This window comes from Herpailurus yagouaroundi, unplaced genomic scaffold, assembly GCF_014898765.1.
Source record: "Herpailurus yagouaroundi ecotype Mexico unplaced genomic scaffold, PumYag 28, whole genome shotgun sequence".
Classification (NCBI taxonomy): Eukaryota; Metazoa; Chordata; class Mammalia; order Carnivora; family Felidae; genus Herpailurus; species Herpailurus yagouaroundi.
Window position 1 is genome coordinate 95,651,463 of NW_024412376.1, and position 17,970 is coordinate 95,669,432.

Here is a 17,970-nt window from a genome sequence, read left to right on the forward strand (position 1 = left end):
CCATTACATATGTCAGAAGCAAAGTGAGAAACCATAAAGGAAAAGATTAACCAATTTTGCGATAAAAAATGAATAACTTTGACATATTGGTAAATAAAATTCACAGATTTCAAAGATCCTTTCCAACTCTAAGAGTGGATGATTCTATTGATATATTGAGGTAGTTTGTGACAATAAGTCACAAATAGTAAAAATTACGTATATTGTCTAATAAGAAGTATTGATTACACTGTTCCCACTGTTCCAAGGAGTCACTCTCATCAAAAGCTTTTGCTTACAGGGGCACCTGGGTGGCTCAGTCGGTTGAGCGACCGACTTCAGCTCAGGTCATGATCTCACGGTTTGTGAGTTTGAGCCCCATGTCGGACTCTGTGCTGACAGCCTGGAGCCTGCTTCTGATTTTGTGTCTCCCTCTCTCTCTGCCGCTCCCTCACTAATGCTCTGTCTCTGTCTCAGAAATAAATGAACATTAAAAAAAAAAATTAAAAAAGCTTTTGCTTACAAAGATGCATTAGGGTAAGAAAAAAAATGTTCTAAAAGACCAGGTAAGTCTATAACAGTCAGATGTACCTAAGTGTTAAGATGGAGAAAGGATGGGGAGTGGAGAGGAGAGAGATGATGATCTTGAGCACTTCATTAACATGTTGGACTCTGAACAGCAACCTACTGAGTATACTCCATGTGTGGGAGATGAGGTGAGGAAGTCTAGAGAAGGATATTAATTTACTCTCAATAACACCGTTATTCAAGCCCATCTAACTCTAGAGCTCATGCACTTTCCACAATACCAAGCTGTCTGTCTAAAAACATGCCAAAAATGTGTGAAGATCCTTGCTTTGAAAACATTCTTTAGGGCTCAAGTCATAAAACATGGCTGGTTCTAAGATAATTGTGATATAGAACAAAGCTCATATTTCAGCAGTGTTCTCATCATTAGAGATTTCCTGCTCACTTATAGCTCAACATCCATTACTGATAAACACACACTAATAAGTGTAACATAATGGTAAAGAGCAAAAATTCTAAAGCAAGTCTGCTTTGTTTTACCCTCAGCTTTGTGACTTGTGACCTTGTGCAAGCTGTGTCTGTGTCTCTCTTTGTGCCTCAGTTCCTTCATCAATAAAATGGGGGAGAACAAACATACCTACCTGATAGAGTTTTGTGAGGATTAACTGAGTTAATAATCAATGATATTATTAGAATAATTGGGAAAATTTGAATATGGTCTGTATATTACAAAATGCTCTCATAGCAGTGTTTAGTTTCCTGAGAATGAGAATGGTATTGTGGCTGTCTAGGAGAATTTCTTATTTTTATACTAAATGCTGAAGTATAGGAGTGAAGCATCATGATGTTAAACCCTTTAATGGTTTGGCAGAGGAGTTTGTATAATGAAGAAAGGCACACAGAAATAGAAGGAGCTAATGTAAATATAGCAAAATGTTTTAACCATTGATTAATCTAGGTGAAAGTTATAATAAGGCTGTTCATGTATTAGCTTTCCAATTTTTCTAAAGGCTTAGAATTTTTCGAAATAAAGAGTTAGGAGGAGCACCTGGGTGGCTCAGTTGGTTAAGTGTTCATCTTTGCCTCAGGTCATGATCTTGCAGTTCATGAGTTCGAGCCCTGCATTGGGCTCTGTGCTGACAGCTCAGAGCCTGGAGCCTGCTTCAGATTCTGTGTCTGCTTCAGATTCTGTGTCTCTCTCTCTGCCCCTCCCCTGCTCATGCTCTGTCTCTCAAAAAATAAATAAACATTAAAAAAATTTTTTTAAATAAAAAAAATAAAGAAGAGACAATTAGTTGATGCATGTAATGCCTTATAACTGTTAGCTATCAGACTAAAGTCACTTTGAGGACTGGATTCTTCATTTCCATATGCCCAGTGTCTAAACATTATCTGGTCCAATAACAGGTGTTCAGTGCATCTTATAAGTGAATAAATAAAAAGATGAATGATGTTTGTATTCTTACTCCTTACCATTATCAACTTTTCTTCAGTATATTTGCTTTCAGGTTTAAAGTATGAATTGTAGTTAAGGCTTTGCATACCAGCCCTCTTTGGTGTGTGTGTGTGTGTATGTGTTTGTATGTGGATGTGTGCATATGTGTGGATGTGTGTGTGTGTGTGTGTGTGTGTGTGTGAGAGAGAGAGAGAGAGAGAGAGAGAGAGAGAGTTTTCTACTGCATCCATTCCCTACCCCATTTAAAACCTAAATCAAATAGGAGTAGGGTTGCCAGATACTAAATAGGATATTCCATTAAATTTGAACTAGTATAAATATGTCCCAAATAGTTGACAGAGGTCAAATTGTGCACGAAGCATACTTACTTCTAGGAGTAAAACTTAAGGAGTTTTTCATTGTTATCTGAAATTCAAATTTAACCAGGCACCCTATATTTTTGTTAAATCTGGCAACTCTAATAAAAGCCATTTCTTCTCCTGATGTGTATGGTTGACCATGCCCGCAAGCATGTCAAAATATTAGTTATGTTGATTTGTCCATGATAGAATACTTCTAGTTCTTCTGAGTTTTAAAGCATAGTAGAAATAAGCTTTTATCCTTTAGCTCAGTTATTCCCCACTGGTCTCATATTTTTCAGTTCTGAATCTCTCATTTTTTCCGTAATTATGATATGGAAGATTGCATTTTTTATTTATGATAAAACCCATAGGTAGAATATACATAAAGGTCACATAAAAATACATGAAGATGATAATTAAACACAATATACAGAGTTGGATAGGCAGTGTGATTAAAGAACTACATATTTTGTTATAGTGTCATTAATGCCAATACATAGAAGCACTTCTTGCATGAAAAGTATGTTTTAGCAATTAATAGTGCAAATATGTTAAAAATATTTGTAGAACTACAACCTCCAAACATTTAATTGAACTCAATCTCATGGATTGGTTTACCACTTGATAAATGGCCCTGATTTATAATAACCCTTCAGTAACATACCAGGGAAAAGCAACAAGAAGCCCATTACTCACAGAAGCAATTACAGAAAATTACTTTGGAACAGTAGCACCATTCCACATTATAATATGCACATTTGTTGTATTGCACCTTCCTGAGTTGAACTTTGAAAATGGTAGCCACACAAAATGCCAGAATGAATGAATTCATCCAAGGCTGGACTTTCACTGGTGGTAGTAGTAATCTTGACCATCATAGCTGTCATAGCTGCGCCCTTTATAGTAGCTGTACTCATCCTCATAGGCTCGGTAATTATCGCCACGAGGTTCTCCATTCTCGTTTTCATAGACTTCATATCCATTGTCATATTCATTGGTGCCTGTTTGTTCATACTCTTCCTCATATCCAGTGGTGGTGGCTTCCCTAGATGGTCGGATGGTGGTCCCGTAGAGCTCTGGTGGTGGGGTTGTAGGTTGAAATCCACCATTTGGAGAGGTTGTAGTCGTGGAGCCACCATTGTCCTGCCTTCCAGCCATTGTGGTTCCTTCTGCATTGACTTCAGTGACACTTTCTTCTTCACCTTCTTCTCCAGTGTTTCCATCACTGCTGCCATTGCCATTTTCTACCTCTGTGCTGTTGGTGCTGGTGCTGTTTATGCCTTGTTCATTTTCATCCACTTCTTCAGTTTCTTCATTTTCTTCATTTTCTTCATCTTCCTCTTCTTCTTCATCACTTTCCTCCTCTTTTGTAGCCTTTTTTGTATCCCCAGCCTATAAGGAAAAGTTTAAAAGGATCCAGATTTGGTGTGAAAATATAAAAACTTAAGACCATTATTTCATCCAACACAGGCTGTACCTACAGCCTTGTTTCAGATGTATTTTTGAATTGAAGCCAGTTTAACTTACAAAAGAATTGGTGAGTGTTTTAAAAATTCAGAACTAGTACCTTTGATGGGTGTTTTAGAAATTCAGAATTAGTACTTTCGTCATTGGGTTTTGATAGAGAAAATGTACTTGATAAATAAGCTTTCCTTGTGGGAGATGCTTCCCATAGCTTTGCTATTCACTTTGTCTGTCTTGGAATCCTCTTCCCTGAAATGCAGTGGCATCTTTCAGGACCTTTTATCCATTGCCAAGATGCTTGTCCTTAGTCTTCTGTTATAATGTGGAAAGTCAGTGTAATAACATGGGAAGAGAATTTGCCTGGGAAAAGGTATTTCCTTACTTGTAAACAGGGAAATTGAACCTGCTCTTGCTTTTTCAATGAGTTAATGAAGGTAACGTAGAACACCTGTGTATAGTGTCAAGCTAACCTTAGATTTCAGTAAAGAAATGAAATCAGATTTAACATTTTTGAGGAATTATTACCTTTTTGGGAAGTTGGATTGCAGCTAAACCTATGTTCCCTGTTCCAGGTGTGGTCTCCTCTCCATAGCCAGGTGTAGCAGAAAGGGTGGTGTTCTCAGCCTCAGATTCTTCATCTTCATTTTCGTCAGAATTTGCATTCTCTTCATTGTTTTCTTCTTCATTTGAAGCTTCCTGGTAAAAATATCCAGAGCAAGAAAAGTTAGTTAGTTGGAAGAAAACTCAAAATTTACTGGAGTCATGAGCCATTACTGAGAAAAATGTATTCCTCAGCCAGCTCATCACCTAATGTTAACAATTCTGCTTCCTCTTATGATATTTGCACTTCTCACTTCTTAGAACTCAACTCAGAGTTATTTCATTCTCCTTACCTCACTATAGTCTGTTTTAGATATTTCTGTATTCTATTTTATCAATTCAAAAATGTTTGTGTAATAATTTCAGCATATCTGACTACATGGTATTTTATTCTACAGGCTTTAGGCTCTTAAAGTCTTACCAATACTATTATAACATGGTAGTAAATAAATGCTTACATTTGCTGACAAATAAGCTGAGAACTTATACCTGTTATTCCTTATAGCAGCCTTGTAAGGTAGGATTATTGTTCTCTTTAGAAAGGGAAAGTGAGGGACGCCTGGGTGGCTCAGTCAGTTAAGCGTCCAACTTTGGCTTAGGTCACGATCTCACGATTGTGAGTTTGAGCCCTGCGTCGGGCTCTGTGCTGACAGCTCAGAGTCTGGAGCCTGCTTCAGATTCTGTGTCTCCCTCTCTCTCTGCCCCTCCCCTGCTCATGTTCTGTCTCTGTCTCTCAATAATAAACAAACATTAAAAAAAAAATTGGAAAGGGACCTTGAGCTCAGAAAAGCTAAATAACTTGCTTAAGGTCTTATGCATGAAGAAAACAACAAAACCCAGCCCTTTCTAATGCACTATGATGTTTTTGTTGAGGAAGAGGATTTATGTGAATTGTTCACACTACACCTAGGATATTTTTTCAGAAAGGAATTTTTATGGAAATCCCCCTCTTCAAACAAATTGATTGCATTTCTTATTTACTACCAAAAAGAAGCGAATAGATTTCATTTGCTTTCAAGTGTATTTAGAGAAAAGAACCATATTTAATTCAAAATTTATCTGGCAGTATATAAGCCAATTTTGTGTTGTATGCAGTATTCAGAAGATTTTAGACATTTGACACACAATCAATTTTTCTGTGCAGTGAAGAAACTAAACACTCCAAGAAATTTTTAGTGGTTCTATTATGTTATTGCATGATTTTTAAAAAAAAATAAACACTCCTCAAATGAATGTTTATTATAATCTTACTAATCTTACTATATAACCTTATTGAACATTTTATTCTTTGCCTTTATGTTGTTAGGCAGTTATTTGTTAATTGAGTTAATCTCCCGTTGTGATTCATAGCTAATATTAAAAGTCAGGGATTCAGGGGAGCCTGGGTGGCTCAGTCAGTTAAGCATCCAACTTCAGCTCAGGTCATGATCTCACAGTTCGTGGGTTCGAGCCGCACACAGGCTCTGTGCTGACAGCTCAGAGCCTGGAGCCTACTTCGGATTCTCTCCCTCTCTCTCTCTCTCTCTCTCTCTCTCGCTCTCAAAAATAAATAAACGTTAAAAAAAGTCAGGAATTCATACAGAGAGTTTATTTACTTTAAGTACTGGAAGATTGAATTCATTTCAGTGTATCTAATCTCTTTAGATGATGACATTAAGTTTTAAGACTTTAAAACATGGATAAAGAAGATGTGATGTGAGCACGCACACACACACACACACACACACACACACACTCAGCTATGAAAAAGAATCAAATCTTGCCATTTGCAATAATATGAATGGAGCTAGAGAGTATTATGCCAACTGAAATAAGTCAGTCAGAGAAAGACAAATATCATATGATTTCACTCATATGTTGAATTTCAGAAACAAACCAGCACAGGGGGAAAAAAAGAGAGAGAGAGGCAACCCAAGAAACAGACTCTTAACCATAGAGAAGAAACTGATGATTACCAGGGGAGAGAGTGGTGAGGGGATAGGTTATATAGGTGACTGAGATTAAGGAGTGCACTTGTAATGAGCATCTGGTGTTGTATGGAAGTATTGAATCAGTATATTATATACCTGAAACTGATATTACTCTGTATATTAACTAATTGGAATTTAAATAAACACTTAAAAAAAGATAATGCACAGATTTCAAAACAAAGTGGTAGAAGAAAAAAAGTTTATATAAAGAAAAAAAGTAAACACAACCCAGGTTTAGCTTGCCTTGTTACTAAAACAGAGTGGCTAAAGAAGAATATGTTTGTTTCATCAAATTTGTAAATTCCGATGTTTCAATAAGCTCTTGGGGCTACTAGAGTCCACCCCTAAATAGTCTTTAAGCCAATTGTGTCAAATATCCCACAAACACCATACTGTTTATTTATTCATGTGTATGCTTTATTTCAACAGACTAAATCTTTCAGGGCAGGAGGAGGAAAGATTCTTAGAGTAGAACATATAATTTGGGTCCTGTACCATCTTTTTACACGTGGAAAACCTGAGGTCCAATGAGATAAATGACTCACATGAGGTCAAATAGATGGTGGTTCACTAGTGGCAAGGTCATGAGTAAAGATTCAGACTCTCAAATCATGAAGTTCTACATTTTCTCCTACAATGCCCTTTCTTTTCTAGATACTTTTTTTTTAAATATAATTTATTGTCAAATTGGCTAATATACAGTGTGTACAGTGTGCTCTTGGTTTTGGGGGTAGATTCCCGTGATAGATACTTTCTTTAAGGATATGCCTTTGCAGTGAATTAAGAAGGAAAACAGGTCAGTCTGTTGATGGGTATTAAGCTTCAAATATCTTTTTGAATAGAAAAATTAGTATTAATGTTTTAAAACTGTTATTAACCCACTAGACTGGCTAAAATGGCTGAAAGACAACTGTTGGTGAGAACGTGGAGTAACTGATATACTAATAGAGGGAGATCACAGTGCATTTGCTTTGGTTACATCTACTTAGGCTGAACATATGCATACCTTTTGGCCTCCAGAAATAGATGCATGTGTTCACCAGAAGGAGTACTAGAATGTTCATAGCAGCTCTCTTTGGTATAGCCCAAACTTGGAAACTGCCCCAAAGGCCCATCAACAAAAGCATAATACATTGTGGTGTATTCACTTCATAAGATACTCACAATGAGAATGAATGACTTAGAGCTGTAGAACGATATGGATTAACTTTTGAAGTTGGGAGTAGAAGACACCACGCAAAAAAAGAGTATATGATATATGATTCCATTTTTATAATATGCAAAAATGGGTGAAAACTGTTAGGATTCAAAATAACAGTTGCTTTTGGTGGGTTTGGTTAATGAGTAAAATGGAACACAGAGCATATGCTGCTTTTTGATATGGGTGCTTTTTGAAACTGTTCAATTTCTGAAATTTCAACTATCTGTATACATATAATTGTGTTGTATATATTATATTTTTATAAAGTTTTTTTTAAAGTGAGGCTGAATCGTTTAGAAATGGAAAAAAAAAAAACTGTGATCATCATCAAATAGAAAATATGCCTAAGCACCCTCTAATGTGAATACCATTCCTGGAGACTATGTATTTAACCTGAATTGCCAATGAAATTTTAGGGAAGAAATGAGGAAAAAGGAAGTTCTAGAATCTCTTCATGATAGAAGCCTTTAGATTTATGTATCCACTTTTCTATGATCACTTTTAATGAATGATGTTTGGAGTATTTATTCCTCTGAAGTTTTCAAAACTAAACCACAAATATTTTTTGGGCACCATATATCGTAGAAGAAACTGTGCTAAACAGTGTGAGGAGCTATAAGGAGGATACAGTCTGTTTTTCCCCAAACTGGATATGAAACCTATGGTCTCTTGCCCTCTGGGTCATTAGGAGTTTGCAGGTAAGTTTTGGGAGGATAGTAAATGTTCGGAGATTGTTGACAAAATTTTGAGCATGTGTGATTTCATCATAGTTTTTAAACCTTACTGTCCTCTATCCTCAACCTCCATCATAACAAATGAAGAACCATTGCCAAAAGGTATGCAGTCTAATTGGGAAATCTACCTGGCAAAGCAATTTTGTGATCACCGTACAGCAAAGAGCTGTAGTTAAATAGATTACCCCAGCTTAGTTCTTGTGTAAGATTACTATATGGAACTCCTGGCAAAATTTTGTGGGATTTAGTAGGTGGCATTTTTCCTGGTACTGGCTTGGTATTCTTGTAAGGTCTTCCCTTAAGCTATTAGGGTAAATTATAGTACTGGAAATGATACTTTTATGGTTAAAAAAATAAAATCAAACTAATTATTTGTCACTTTTAAAGTTCCCATACCATTTTGTTTTCAAGATAGCAGATGTTTATCCATGATCCATTTTTGACTGTCATTGCCCCTTCATAAATAGCACTTAAGAATACCTGAATTTAGAAGGTCCCCAAAGCAGTGGATAGCTATAATTGACTATCCAGGAAAATGTACCTAATTAGTACGTTTTCTTGAGCAAGAGTGTCAGTTATAAACAGGTTAGTACAATTTCCAAGGTATACAGATGAATTTTAGCTGTGAACTACACTAATTTGAGGTCCTATGGAGGAGTATGTATAGAATATGTAGTACTATATGTACTTATACATCTTGAGTATTTGCCTTTATGTAAGACCATAAATTTTATTTTTAGACAAAATGACATATGAAATTCCCATTTAAAAGAATAACCCTACTTGGTGGGTCAAGAAAAACAGATGAATCATAATAATATTGTAGAGGATATAAGATTAGCTTTTCATATATACCCACTTAGTAAGTTGAGCTTAAGTTCAGTCCTTAAAACAAGTATTGCACTGAGTTTAGGTACTTGTCTTTTACTATCCTGCACTATCCACCTAAATATAAATGATACTCCCTTTTCTTTTTATCAGAATGTACATTTCTTCCAACTTATAATGGAGACATTTTTGTTTTTGCGCACCACTTATAGGTAACTTGAACGCCAAATGCAGTAGCATTTTAAACAGGTCATTTTAGTTTATTCTAATTTAAATAATATTCTCCTTGTCCAAAATAGAAGACTGTGGGTAGTTGGTAAACTGGCAATGGCTTGTTTGCTAAGTCCAGACTACAGTAGACTAGTTTCCTATTTGTTTTCATGCTGCCTGGTTTGTTTTGAAAAATCCTGCAGAAATTCCTTACCTCTTCTTCTTCCTCCTCTTCTGAACTGTCGCCGTCTCCATTTTCTTCAGATGAGTCACTACTGCTCTAAAAAAAAAAAAAATATATATATATATATATATATGAATTCATACATATGTGAATATATGGGTACATATATAGGTACACATACCTTCAACACAAAAGGAGATTTCCTGCTGATTGAATTAAGGTAAAATATTCACAAATATTTACTCAAACTAATTAGTATTGCCATCTTGATTTATTTCTCATGTGAATTTAGTTCTCATGTGAATCTGAGAAAAAGATATGAAGAGATTGGGAATATATAAAATGAGGTTGGAGAGAAACAGGTGCTTTGTAATGATCAAGATATGAAATGAGGTAGGCATTTCAACCCCCAAAAGCATAGGAAATATGTTAAAACATTTTGTATATAAAAACTAGAAGAATGAATCATGGAATTGCCTATGTCTGCAAGGACAAGATGATTATCTGATTCAATTTATTTTACAGAGAAGGAATCAAGCCCAGAGCTGTTTTGATTTCTCCAACAGTTCGAGGCAAATGAACTAACACACAGATCACATTGTTTTATTTCCTTTATAAAATATAAATGAAATGATGATTAGGGTTGTTATGAAATAAAAGTTGTTACTGAATGATTCTCTTAAATAATGAGCTCTCCTGATGAATTTAAATTAGAATTTGACTTGAAATTAAATTTGCATATAATTTTTAGTATCTTTCAGTCTAATTAAAGCTAATCCATAAAATAAGCCTCCCTCTATATGTAAATGAGATTTTATATATATGAGGTAGAAATTATATAAGAGCAAAATTAATTCACTTCATTTAGGAAAATTACAGAGTGCCGTGCCTCTAAAGTGCTCAATATTGAATGAGAACATTTTAAACCAAGGAGTCTGTATATAAAAATATAAGTTAATGAGCTTTGCTACTTTTTAAGAGGAAATATAAACCTAAACATCTCTTACCGAGACTTTAAAACAGAGGAGACTTTTTATCTTCCAATGATAAACTGAATTTTCCCTCTTTTTCTGCAACTACCCCTAATGGCACCAGGTAGATAAATGGATACCCAACTTAAGATTCTGTCATTTAAAAAAAATTTTTTTTAATGTTTATTTATTTTTGAGAGTGAGTCAGAGCGTGAGTGGGTGAGGGGCAGGGAGAGAGGGAGACACAGAATCCAAAGCAGGCTCCAGGCTCTGACCTGTCAGCACAGAACCCAACGCAGGGCTTGAACCCATGAACTGTGAGATCATGACCTGAGCCGAAATCCGGCACTTAACTGACTGAGCCACCCAGGTGCCCCAAGATTCTGTCATTATCTGCCCTGAAAATCTTAGTTTTGATTCTGATGACCCAATTAAGCACTGTGGGTCTTAGAAAACAGAGCTGCAGAAGAACCTCAGGATTAGGGATCAGATATGAGGAAGCACTCATGTGTCAGTCCTGCTCAGGGCTGTCCCTGTATGGCTCATTCTTCATGTGGCCATGCCATCCACCCAAGAAAAGAGAATTATTTGTCCTCTTGAGCCAAGAATAACTAACCTTGGGTGGAAAAGAGAATAATTACATCTGCTCTTCCACTACCATGACCTTAAGGGTTGTGCTTTCCTAGCCCAGAGGGTGAACAAAACATAATATCACATGTGAACTATTTCTGTTTGTTAGTTAATAGAGAGGGCAGCATATTTCTGCAATGTATTTTGTCTCAGTGGGAGTGTTTGAATCTTTTTATAGGTTTCCTCACCTCTAGCCTTCTTGCTATCCCAACCACTCACTCTTCAGTTAGTGTCTGCAGTGAGAACAATTTTAAAACTTCATGAAATCCCCTGAAACCTTGGCATTTTCTTTTTTCCTTTCTTTCATTTATGCTTTATTTCCAGTTTGTAACTAAGTCATATTCTTCTGGAAGTCAAATATATATATGACACATATATGTATGTATGTATATTTTACCATTACTCCTTTCAGCTTCTATCACTCCCATTTATTCAATCCCCAAATTACATTTCAGACATTGTTTTGAGAATGAGGATAGTAGTAAGAGATGAAGTTGGAAACATAGGCAGTCTCCCTGTGTCAAGCACTGTGATAGCTAAGATAAGTCCAATAAAAGAAATATAAAGTTTCTGCCCTCTAAGAATTCACACACAATTCAAATAATATTTGAATCCTGAAAGAAACAGTTTCCTCAATTAAACATGCTTAGGGTATTAAGCTTATTTATACTTCCATCTCTATAGCTAAGCGGATATGACATATTTCATGGAAGTTGGTATTTTAGAAATGATTATATATGAACACATATTTGTTTGATTAAAACATTAATTTCAAAGCCAGTACAGCCAGTGAATTTTGTGATGACAATCTGGGCACCAAATACTTGATAGACTTAAGAGAATAAATAATATAGAGCTATGGAAAATATATAAGTAGACATGTAAGAGAGAAAACTCTGGGAATCAAACTTTGCAAAGTAGAATAGATCATAAATACTAGATCAGACTGATGGATTAGGGCATACATTTTATTGGATACTTTTTAAATACAACTATTTTACAAATTCTACATTATTTGAGATGAACTTATCTGTATATAATTTCTCTAAATTTTTTATATTAAAGATCTACCTAAAGATCTTTGAACTTTGAATTTATCAGGAATGAAAAATATAACCTCTCCTAATGTCTTTTCGCTATAGATATTTTAATTGGATCACATTTATATTTCTACAAAAATTGATAGTTGGGAATATCACTTAAGTACTTGATATTTTAGAAAAATTGAGGAGCTATTCAGAAATTTAAATTTATTACCATTTCCATTGAGTTTAAATTTTTTTTTTCAACGTTTATTTATTTTTGGGACAGAGAGAGACAGAGCATGAACGGGGGAGGGGCAGAGAGAGAGGGAGACACAGAATCGGAAACAGGCTCCAGGCTCTGAGCCATCTGCCCAGAGCCTGACGCGGGGCTCAAACTCACGGACCGCGAGATCGTGACCTGGCTGAAGTCGGACGCTTAACCGACTGCGCCACCCAGGCGCCCCTCCATTGAGTTTAAAAAAGAGAATGAAACACACATTTAAATGAGCAGTGTTTATTTGTGGGCCTGAGGTATACCAAAGAATGGAAGGCAGTTCTGAAAACCCACAGCTCTTGTATCATCTATGCTCATGTTTCTGTGGCCACACACATTCCATAATTATTGTGGTGCTATAAATACTTTAAGATTATCATTTCCTATCATTGTATGATTTGGAAATGGGTTAGCCCAACATATGGTAGGATGCTCTGCCAAGCCACTGTGCTGAGGCATCATTTTCAGCATCTTGACTGCTCTTAGTGTCCCAGGAATCCTGGGTCAGATGTGCATAATTGGTGCCCTGAACCCAAACCGTATAGTAATAAAAATAGCACAATTCTGGTTTGTCAAATATTTTAAATCAATACCACACCTCCAGTTTTCAAAGGCCTTCTTCGCCGGTAACCCATAAAAAGAGAAATTCTTATTTTTAGTATTTGTTATTTTCCTTTTTGTTTACAAGTTCTAAGGATGTTTTTCTCACAAGCTTTTAGTTTACTTCATGAATTTCTCTTTTTCCTCTGCAGTTTTTGAACCATGCTTCCGTTATAGCTAAACTTCAATACTTGACATACTGCTCTAGTGACCAACACAGGTCAGAGGTTCAGAAAATCCTCAGCAATCATGAATGTTATTTTAAATTGTCTCTGCTGTTTATGAAATCAATTTTTTCCTTACCAATTAAAGGACTCTAAATTATTAGGTCTAAAACAGCTGTATGACAGTATTGACTCAACTATAGTATGACAGTTAGTGGCCTTATCACTGTCTTAATTGTCAACAACCGGTAAAGTTGTCCATTTTGTCAGTGTTAGCCAAAATACCTGAACTCTATGTACCAAGGTATTTGCTTTTATTATATCATTCTAGACTGGGCCCAAATGGTTTTATTCTCTGTGTGTATATCTCTGCTTTAAAAGAGAACTTAGGAATAAGTTGTTTTGTATTAAAAACAAACTTTTTGTAGTAAGTCTTTCTGGCTGAATTTTAGTGAGAGTTGAATTTTGGCATTTTGTAGTTAAATTTGATTACCTTTAAATTATAATGGGTGAGAAAGAAAATTAATTTTTATACTTACCTGAACTGGAAATCGTTTTAGAGGAGGATAAAAGTAGGCATTCTTGTAAAGGTAATATCGTGGCCTGTACTTAGAGACCTGCATAAACAGAATAAATAATATATTCATGTTTAATATGCAATAAATCTAGAGTAAGTATAGTCAGACCAGGAAAGTATGCTAAAATTAATTACCCCATTTTCTTCAGAATCCTCTAATTTGGCTCTTCGATGCAAATTTTTCATCTGTTTAAGAGAACATTTAATCATTACATACATGAAAAGACAAAAATGGAAATAACTATAGGTTTTTAATACAGAACTTACTGAGAAAGCACAGGCCATTCCCAAAATGCTGAGCAAAATTAAAGCAGTCTTCATTTTGGTGAATGCTTCTGGAATTAATGAAGTGGTAAAGTTAGTATATATTAAAACTAAGAGTATAACTTTTTTTTACTCATACTAGAAGAACTATGTAATTGGTTTTTGTGTCTGTCCAGTTACAGTTTTGACTAAGACCAAATTTCTGGCTTTTATTTCAAAATTGTTCCTCTTTGTTTTTAAGTGGTAGAAAACTGACTTTGTTTAAATTTTGAATTCCATATTTGGTTTTATCTATCTACCTATCTATTTGTTTTAAATTTTATTTCTTTTGAGAGAGAGAGAAGGAGTAGGGGAGGTGCAGAGAAAGAGGGAGAGAGAGAATGCCCAGCTCATGGGACATGGGGGCTCAGTCTCATGACTGTGAGATCATGACCTGAACTGATATCGAGAGTCAGGTCTTTCATAACTGACAGAGGCACCTAGGAGCCCTCCATATTTGATTTTAACCTGTCTGCTGTGATTTGTCAGTGGCAGACCATTTCATTACTGTAAGGGGCTTGAATGCTTAGTGTACTTCACGTTGAGCAAAGAGGCTTCCTAATATCATTGACATAGGAATGTCAGCTAAGGAATTGAATTGTTAGTATATGATCTGTTTTGTTTGTAATTAAAAACTAAGTAAAAATTGAATACATTTATATGATTGCTTTTACATCAGTGATTGTACAATGGGTTTTGAACTATGAGTTTTTTTTTAACATGAGAAATAGGAACTGTTTTCCTGTGGTTACCTTAGAGAAAAAAACTTTCTTTTTTTTTCAGTGTATGAAATCCATAATATGTGAAATACTATTCTCATAGCATGTAGCACCACACAGCCATGTCTAAGAGTGATTCTATGGGAAGAGCTCATCAGACTTTCACCTTGGGATATCAGGGGAAAATTTCCTCAAATTAGGTTGTTCTCCAGCTCCATTTAAGCTTTCCATCACTAGTGCGTGAGACTATCACAGGATGGATCAAGGGCTCTTCAGGGTCAGGGCAATAGACATCATGGAGACGTCAATGCTATGGAAGGATTGATTCTGAAATGCAACTCTCAGAATGGGAATAGTTCCCAAACAGTCCTGGGGTTTGCAGTCATACAGAGATCTCACTTCTACATAGATTCCTCATAAGTGAAAAGAGAGGGATAGTGAAATCATATCCTACTTTAGTTTTATTCTATTTGATAAAATCCTACTTTAATAGAGGTTGAATAAACTTAGCTGAAAGTCTACTAATACCCATCCACTTGCACTGACATATACATTTAACTGAGAGTGCTTAAGTGAGAGTGGCAGCTTTGGCAACATTTTAGAAGCAATATGTAATGGTGGTGGCAATTTCCCCATAAACACTTTTGGAAAAGTAATATTTAAAATGTATGAAATCCATGTATTCTGTATTCTGAAGTTTGATTTTGCATTTTGTCATTAGCCAGAATTTATGGCATCCTTACTGAGTATCTGACACTAAAACATTACACAGAATAAGACTTGAAGAATGTGTCTTGGGTCCTAAGTCACACTCGATTTGTGGCAGACTGGGTCTTCTGATTTTGATGCCTATATACTTCCTCATAGTTCTAATTTTAGTAAAATTCTTAGTGACCACTCCACGATAAAGAGGCTTTGCCCCAAAGGGGGCCTATCTGTATAAGATGTTTTTATTGCTATTGGGGTGCTTAAGTAATACTTCAAACTTTTGTCACCCATGGTCAGACTCACCGGCAAGTGGGAAGATTATTACTCTGTAGCTTTATGAAAAGAGTTGGAATATTTATAATGTCGTAAAGAACTTAAAACTTAAGTATATATAACTGTATACAGGGTTTTGATTACATAAATTTCTCATAACAAAGCATAAAAACAACTAGATGAAAACATAGTAGGAATAGTATAAAAAGAACCAAGTGATTCATGTAGGCAGCAATTGGCTACCTACATAAATTTCATTTTATTTACTTTATGATTCATAAAAAACAAAGACGTCTATAGTGACCACTACTAACCCAGACAACAATTCAAACATTCTTAAAGGATAGTTTTGAAAATCTAATTATAAGTTTTCATTGGGAAGAGTATGATAAACTACCAGCATTATTTATTTCTCTAGTGTGATGTATTTTTCCATACTGATTTTAGAAGTACGGGATATTAACACTTGGAAACCAGATATATAACATATTGAAAATATATTGTATGTAATTGAAGTATAGGCATAATTTATGGAGAAGTCTGCCTACATTGAGGCAGATTTAGAAGTGAAAAATAGTATTTCAGTCAGCTTATCTTGAATACATCAGAACGAGGAAACAGTTATTTGTGAGATGGAGAGATAGAAAGTAGTTTTATAGTTTACGTGCACAATATTAAAAACTTATTTACATGCATAGGTTAATAAATTTAACCTTTTGGAAAGAATCTAAAATCTGAGGTACTAGTTTAATGAGAAGCCAGTGTTAAATTACATACAAATTACCTTCTATACAGTGCAGTAGCATCAGCATTTAAATAAAAAAATTCAAAGCCACGTCCAGAGATCTAAAATGTGGAGTGTTCGATTTTAAGAAAATGAAGTCGTCATATTCAATCTTACCCTTTTGCAGTTCTGGAGTGAGGAGACAGGCTCACAGGAGTGAGTGACACAGATTGAATATTTCCTCTGCTCTCTCACTCACTCATTTGCTTACTGTGACTGGCTATAAACTCTTCCTTGCCTTCTAACAGCCAATCACTGTCAGGGGCAAGTGATGTCAGAATGTGGATTCTCACCAGAAAACCCCCAAACTTCAACACTTTTTCAAGACACGGGCTCAGTTAAATAAACATGAAATGTGGTTCTAGTGCCAAGAGGTTTGCATTGTGGAATTTAATTGAAGGTTAAGATGAAGATGAATAGTTTGAGTTCTGAATATATATAATAATACACTAGATATGAATTAAAATAAATAGCAAAAGATTTAACCATTTAAAAATTTTATAATCATACAAGTTTTCAGTATGTTGAAAGGAAAGGAAACTTATTGTCATCAGATACATCCTGTATTATTAATTTAGTAAAAAAATCAAATAATAAAGTGAAGGAGCTGATGAACAGTTAATATTTTAATATCAATATATTTTTTCTAAATTATGTTTGACTCATAAATTAAAATTGATATAATTAAAAACAACCCCATAAATTTTGTTCAGTTTACCAAACCTTGAATTATTGAGCTTTCCACTGAACCAGGACAGTGGAGAGCCAGTGTTCTAGGACATGAAGAGCCAAATATAAAAAAGATCTGGTCCCTGTCTAAAATTTACACAGTTTCATAGAGAGACAGACTTATAGCTGTAAAACACAACAATGAAAATATCTACAAGATTTAGAGATCAGAATAGGAATTTGCTAGGTTATCAATAAGGGAGAGGTTATCAATAAAGAAAAGGAAAGCATTCTTAGGAATAGATTTAAAGGATACAGAAATGAATGAACATAATTACACCAAAACTGTCTAATATTTACTGAGTGCTCTCATGCTATTTCTGTGCTGTTTCAGTCATCCCTCACACATACAGAAAATAATTCAGTTAGATTATCCCATTCTACGAGTGAAGTAAGTGAGGCACAGAGATGGTATGTCCTGGATTGCATGGCTAGAAAATGGGGGAATATAGAGATCAAAGTCAAGTCTATTTCTAGAGTCTACTTTTAATCACTATAGATCCTTGTTGGCACATTCAGAGGGCTTCAGTGATTCAATAAACTGGAATATAGTGAGTAGAAGTCATGAAGATGAGGGTGGTTGAATAGACAAAGACCAGATGATGGAGGGGACTCTAGGTTGCACTAAGGAGTATGGATTCCACTGTGGAAAAGAAAATATCAAAGGGTTAACACAGAGAAATAATAGATTTGTAACTTAGAAAAATCTTTTGTTGAC

At 35.2% G+C, this 17,970-nt stretch overlaps 1 protein-coding gene across 1 annotated transcript; it reads right to left on the reverse strand.

Moving 5' to 3' along the window:
* Window positions 1–2,629: 2,629 nt before the first annotated feature.
* Window positions 2,630–16,842, reverse strand: IBSP (integrin binding sialoprotein). Its single transcript, XM_040478733.1, has 7 exons — window positions 16,641–16,842; window positions 14,004–14,071; window positions 13,872–13,922; window positions 13,699–13,776; window positions 9,526–9,591; window positions 4,294–4,464; window positions 2,630–3,696 (listed from the first exon to the last, which is right to left on the reverse strand). Exons 2-7 carry the CDS (start codon window positions 14,055–14,057, stop codon window positions 3,151–3,153), a joined length of 966 nt encoding a protein of 321 aa, XP_040334667.1. The 5' UTR covers window positions 14,058–14,071; window positions 16,641–16,842; the 3' UTR covers window positions 2,630–3,150.
* Window positions 16,843–17,970: the final 1,128 nt, after the last annotated feature.